Consider the following 5,768-nt stretch of genomic DNA (forward strand, 5'->3'; position numbering starts at 1 on the left):
AAAAGCTTTAAGTTAAGTGGAGGTATGAGGTCATTTCTTTCTTGGAAGGTTTGAGGCCATCTCTTTCTTGGGAGGTTTGGGGCCATTTCTTTCTTGGATGTTTAGGGCCATTTCTTTCTTGGAGGTTTTGGGCCATTTCTTTCTTGGAGGTTTGGAGCCATTTCTTTCTTGGAGGTTTGGGGCCATTTATTTCTTGGAGGTTTGGGGCCATTTTCTTTCTTAGAGGTTTGAGGCCATCTCTTTCTTGGGATGTTTGAGGCCATCTCTTTCTTGGAGGTTTGGGGCCATTTCTTTCTTGGAGGTTTGGGGCCTTTTCTTTCTTGGAGGTTTGGGGCCATTTCTTTCTTGGGATGTTTGGTGCCATCTCTTTCTTGGAGGTTTGGGGCCATTTCTTTCTTGGAGGTTTGAGGCCATCTCTTTCTTTGGAGGTTTGAGGCCATCTCTTTCTTGGAGGTATGAGGCCATCTCTTTCTTGGAGCTTTGAGGCCATCTCTTTCTTGGGAGGTTTGAGGCCATCTCTTTCTTGGAGGTTTGTGGCCATCTCTTTCTTTGAGGTTTGGGGCCATTTCTTTCTTGGAGGTTTGTGGCCATCTCTTTCTTAGGGATGTTTTGTGCCATCTCTTTCTTGGAGGTATGAGGCCATCTCTTTCTTGGGAGGTTTGGGGCCATCTCTTTCTTGGGAGGTTTGTGGCCATCTCTTTCTTGGGAGGTTTTGTGCCATCTCTTTCTTGGGAGGTTTGTGGCCATCTCTTTCTTGGGAGGTTTGTGGCCATCTCTTTCTTGGGAGGTTTGTGGCCATCTCTTTCTTGGGAGGTTTGTGGCCATCTCTTTCTTTGAGGTTTGGGGCCATTTCTTTCTTGGAGGTTTGTGGCCATCTCTTTCTTGGAGGTTTGGGGCCATTTCTTTCTTTGGAGGTTTGTGGCCATCTCTTTCTTGGAGGTTTGGGGCCATCTCTTTCTTGGAGGTTTGGGGCCATCTCTTTCTTGGAGGTTTGAGGCCATCTCTTTCTTGGAGGTTTGAGGCCATCTCTTTCTTGGAGGTATGAGGCCATCTCTTTCTTGGAGGTTTGAAGCTATCTTTTGCTTGGAGGTTTGAAGCTATCTCTTTTTTGGAGGTTTGTGGCCATCTCTTTCTTGGAGGTTTGGGGCCATTTCTTTTTTGGAGGTTTTTGGCCATCTCTTTCTTGGGAGGTTTGTTGGCCATCTCTTTCTTGGGAGGTTTGAGACCATCTCTTTCTTGGAAGGTTTGAGGCCATCTCTTTCTTGGAGGTATCTCTTTCTTAATGGTTTGAGGCCATCTCTTTCTTGGAGGTTTGGGGCCATCTCTTTCTTGGAGGTTTGGGGCCATCTCTTTCTTGGAGGTTTGGGGCCATCTCTTTCTTGGAGGTTTGGGGCCATCTCTTTCTTGGAGGTTTGGGGCCATCTCTTTCTTGGAGGTTTGGGGCCATCTCTTTCTTGGAGGTTTGGGGCCATCTCTTTCTTGGAGGTTTGAGGCCATCTCTTTCTTGGAGGTTTGAGGCCATCTCTTTCTTGGAGGTTTGGGGCCATCTCTTTCTTGGAGATTTGGGGCCATCTCTTTCTTGGAGATTTGGGGCCATCTCTTTCTTGGAGATTTTGGGGCCATCTCTTTCTTGGAGGTTTGGGTCCATCTCTTTCTTGGAGATTTGGGGCCATCTTTTTCTTCGAGGTTTGGGGTCATCTCTTTCTTGGAGGTTTGGGGCCATCTCTTTCTCAGAAATTTGAGGCCATCTCTTTCTCAGTGTCCTTCTCTGTCTACAGGTTTATAATAATAATTGTCTCTTCCTTGACCTGATCCAGTACGGATATTTGGTTCATCAGTAAGGAGACAACATACATAAAAAATATATGATTAGTATCTCATAATACTAGGTTATTACCTTGCAATACATGGTTAGTATTTACAATACAAGATTTATATTGGTACTAGACTAATAGCAAAGCCGGTTTTCCGTGTCAAGCACCAAAATAAACCTTTTATTGAAAGATACTAACCGTGTATTCTGTTTATTCTGTAACCATTATAACATTCAAAACAAAAGCAAATTGCCAGTTATTTACTTGGTTTTGCTCAAAGAAAGATGTTTCTTTGATGTGCAGGAAAAGATTCATTCATTAAAGCGAAGGAGAGTGACCTTTTTTTTCTACCATGGAAAAAGGTTGTTCCTGCAAATGTGATTGGAATATTGTCAAGTTAGAAAAAGTTCCCTCAGATGTGGAACAAATTCATGTGATCGTATTGACGGATAAAGCACAAGTTTATCCAGCAGCAGTTATCCGTCAGTATGTAAAGCAGTTGCCGGAAAAATATCTATGTAGGTACTTGTATGGAAGCAATGTACTGTCCCATATCATTACAAAACATTGTCAGGTACATTTACAGAAATTAAAACATTTTGTGATAAAATGAGAGAGTTGCCAGATGACTAAAATCTGATTTTAACCATCACTGTTTGTGGATATCTACTCCAGTTCCGATATCTACCCCAGTCATTTGTCAGACTCAATGTTGTTGGGAACAGTGGAGATTGCGGCCCACAAAAGACATGTGAAAGGAAATCACAATTGACTAACAATCAACAGATTTATTTAACAGCGACACCCACTTAACGCTTTATATATTAACAATTTGCCGTTTTTATTCCGACACCATTTATCAAGGTATTGAAAAATGTAGCGGAATTAAATTGGCAGATCCAATTTCATCGTACTTTTATTATGTACACTGAAATTGAAAGAGAAAATTAAAGAGACAAGATTTTCAATTAGTTGAGCATTAGAAACACACAATAACAGTATTTCACTTTCGTTTAAATGTACAATTTATTGTATTTACACTGTAGATCTAAGACTTGTGTAGTGATTATTCCCAGGTCCTGTCATTGCTGTATCCCCAATGTAGAGGCCAAAATCAGAGTAAAAAACCACAGAATTAATGTTCAAGTAATGATGGGCGTTTACATGTACCATAATCCAGTGCTTGACACAAATGTTTAATTATCTGCTATTTTTTAGTTTCTTTTTATTTTGCAGTCTCCATTGTAAATGTCTTAGTTAGAATGATTTAGAAGAAAGTTTAAGTAGGTTTTGCTAACCTTGGAATACTTTTTATTCTATTTGCGCTACTTTGAACAAGAATTAAATATTTCATCTGAATTCTTGCTCATTTTTCAAGTGCTCTTTTCTTCTTTACAGTGATAAAATCAAATCTACAACTCAACCCAAAGAAAAACATATTAACCATAGCCCTCCCTAACCTTCTGACCTCTGACTTCTACCAATATTATATATAACCTTGACCTTTAACTCTTTATGATGGATATAATTTCAAGAACACTTTATAGCATTCAACCCTAATGAATACAAAACATCTAACAAAACAATTTAGCTTCAAAGTCTATCACGGCTAGAGAGGGAACTTCTGTTTAAAACCCTAAGTCAAGGAGAACTTCTTCCGAGCCAGCTTTGAGCTTCTTCAGAGCTCACTCAGCCAAGAATTCCTTCATTACTGGGAGTATCTCCTGAAAGGAATTTGTGATGGCTTTGACATCATAGATACTGATGTTGTACCTTAATTTACCAGCTGAAATGCATAATCCTAAACCAAATTCAAAATGAAATTGACAATAGAAATTACATAAAGGCAGTTAAGCCTTCAGACCTTGGCCTGAGATTTACAGAGCCATTCAGATAGAGAAAACATCCTCAGAGCTTGGCCTGAGATTTACAGAGCTGGTCAGATAGAGAGAACATCCTGAGAGCTTGGCCTGAGATTTACAGAGCTGGTCAGATAGAGAAAACATCCTCAGACCTTGGCCTGAGATTTACAAAGCTGGTCAGATAGAGAAAACATCCTCAGACCTTGGCCTGAGATTTACAGAGCTGGTCAGATAGAGAAAACATCCTCAGACCTTGGCCTGAGATTTACAGAGCTGGTCAGATAGAGAAAACATCCTCAGACCTTGGCCTGAGATTTACAGAGCTGGTCAGATAGAGAGAAAACATCCTCAGACCTTGGCCTGAGATTTACAAAGCTGGTCAGATAGAGAAAACATCCTCAGACCTTGGCCTGAGATTTACAGAGCTGGTCAGATAGAGAAAACATCCTCAGACCTTGGCCTGAGATTTACAGAGCAGGTCAGATAGAGAAAACATCCTCAGACCTTGGCCTGAGAGTTACAAAGCTGGTCAGATAGAGAAAACATCCTCAGACCTTGGCCTGAGAGTTACAAAGCTGGTCAGATAGAGAAAACATCCTCAGACCTTGGCCTGAGAGTTACAAAGCTGGTCAGATAGAGAAAACATCCTCAGACCTTGGCCTGAGATTTACAGAGCTGGTCAGATAGAGAAAACATCCTCAGACCTTGGCCTGAGATTTACAGAGCTGGTCAGATAGAGAAGAACATCCTCAGACCTTGGCCTGAGATTTACAGAGCTGGTCAGATAGAGAAAACATCCTCAGACCTTGGCCTGAGATTTACAGAGCTGGTCAGATAGAGAAAACATCCTCAGACCTTGGCCTGAGATTTACAGAGCTGGTCAGATAGAGAAAACATCCTCAGACCTTGGCCTGAGATTTACAGAGCTGGTCAGATAGAGAAAACATCCTCAGACCTTGGCCTGAGAGTTACAAAGCTGGTCAGATAGAGAAAACATCCTCAGACCTTGGCCTGAGAGTTACAAAGCTGGTCAGATAGAGAAAACATCCTCAGACCTTGGCCTGAGAGTTACAAAGCTGGTCAGATAGAGAAAACATCCTCAGACCTTGGCCTGAGATTTACAGAGCTGGTCAGATAGAGAAAACATCCTCAGACCTTGGCCTGAGATTTACAGAGCTGGTCAGATAGAGAAAACATCCTCAGACCTTGGCCTGAGATTTACAGAGCTGGTCAGATAGAGAAAACATCCTCAGACCTTGGCCTGAGATTTACAGAGCTGGTCAGATAGAGAAAACATCCTCAGACCTTGGCCTGAGAGTTACAAAGCTGGTCAGATAGATAAAACATCCTCAGACCTTGGCCTGAGAGTTACAGAGCTGGTCAGATAGAGAAAACATCCTCAGACCTTGGCCTGAGAGTTACAAAGCTGGTCAGATAGAGAAAGCATGGCCTGAGAGTTACAAAGCTGGTCAGATAGAGAAAACATCCTCAGACCTTGGCCTGAGAGTTACAAAACTGGTCAGATAGATAAAACATCCTCAGACCTTGGCAAGCTAGAAGTTTTCAACAGAAAGGACAAAAAGAACTTTGCAAGTTTGATGTCTTTAACTGGTATCAACAACAAGGGTCAAAATTTAGAGACTCTACCACACAGGTACCTAACCAGAAGTAGAACTACTAATCACAATATATTAGAAAGGCAGACATTAGTATTCATTATAAGCTGCTGTACCAGGTTGATCACAAGTTCGGTAGCATTTCAGTAATGTACTTATGATCATTTAGACATTCATAAGGATATGGGTTTCTCTTTCTCACAGGGAATGATCATTTGTTTCCATTATAAGGACAACAAGTAAAATTTCTCAAACAGGGAATCGTCATTTGTTCCATTTCAATGTTCAAGTATACAATATTAACAGTTATTAATTTGATGACTCTGGTAAATTGAAGGGAATCCGACATATTGTCACTGGTACATTGGGGGCCAGAGGGGGCCAATCTGTGTCACTGGTACATTGGGGACCAGAGGGGGCCAATCTGTGTCACTGGTACATTTAGGGCCAGAGGGGGCTGTTCTGTGTCACTGGTA

General features: G+C 41.5%; 1 protein-coding gene across 1 annotated transcript; it reads right to left on the reverse strand.

Annotated features, from left to right (window-relative positions):
* Nucleotides 1-219: 219 nt before the first annotated feature.
* Nucleotides 220-1,698, reverse strand: LOC138334395 (proteoglycan 4-like). The gene has a single exon (XM_069283066.1). The coding sequence runs from the start codon at nucleotides 1,696-1,698 to the stop codon at nucleotides 220-222; it is 1,479 nt and encodes a 492-aa protein (XP_069139167.1).
* Between the last annotated feature and the right edge of the window lie 4,070 nt (nucleotides 1,699-5,768).

The sequence above is a fragment of the Argopecten irradians genome, chromosome 11, assembly GCF_041381155.1.
Source record: "Argopecten irradians isolate NY chromosome 11, Ai_NY, whole genome shotgun sequence".
In the NCBI taxonomy this organism is placed as follows: domain Eukaryota; kingdom Metazoa; phylum Mollusca; class Bivalvia; order Pectinida; family Pectinidae; genus Argopecten; species Argopecten irradians.

Excerpts from the sequence above, each read along its gene's own strand:
- LOC138334395 (XM_069283066.1), bottom strand. The coding sequence starts at position 1,698 with ATGACCCCAAACCTCGAAGAAAAAGATGGCCCCAAATCTCCAAGAAAG.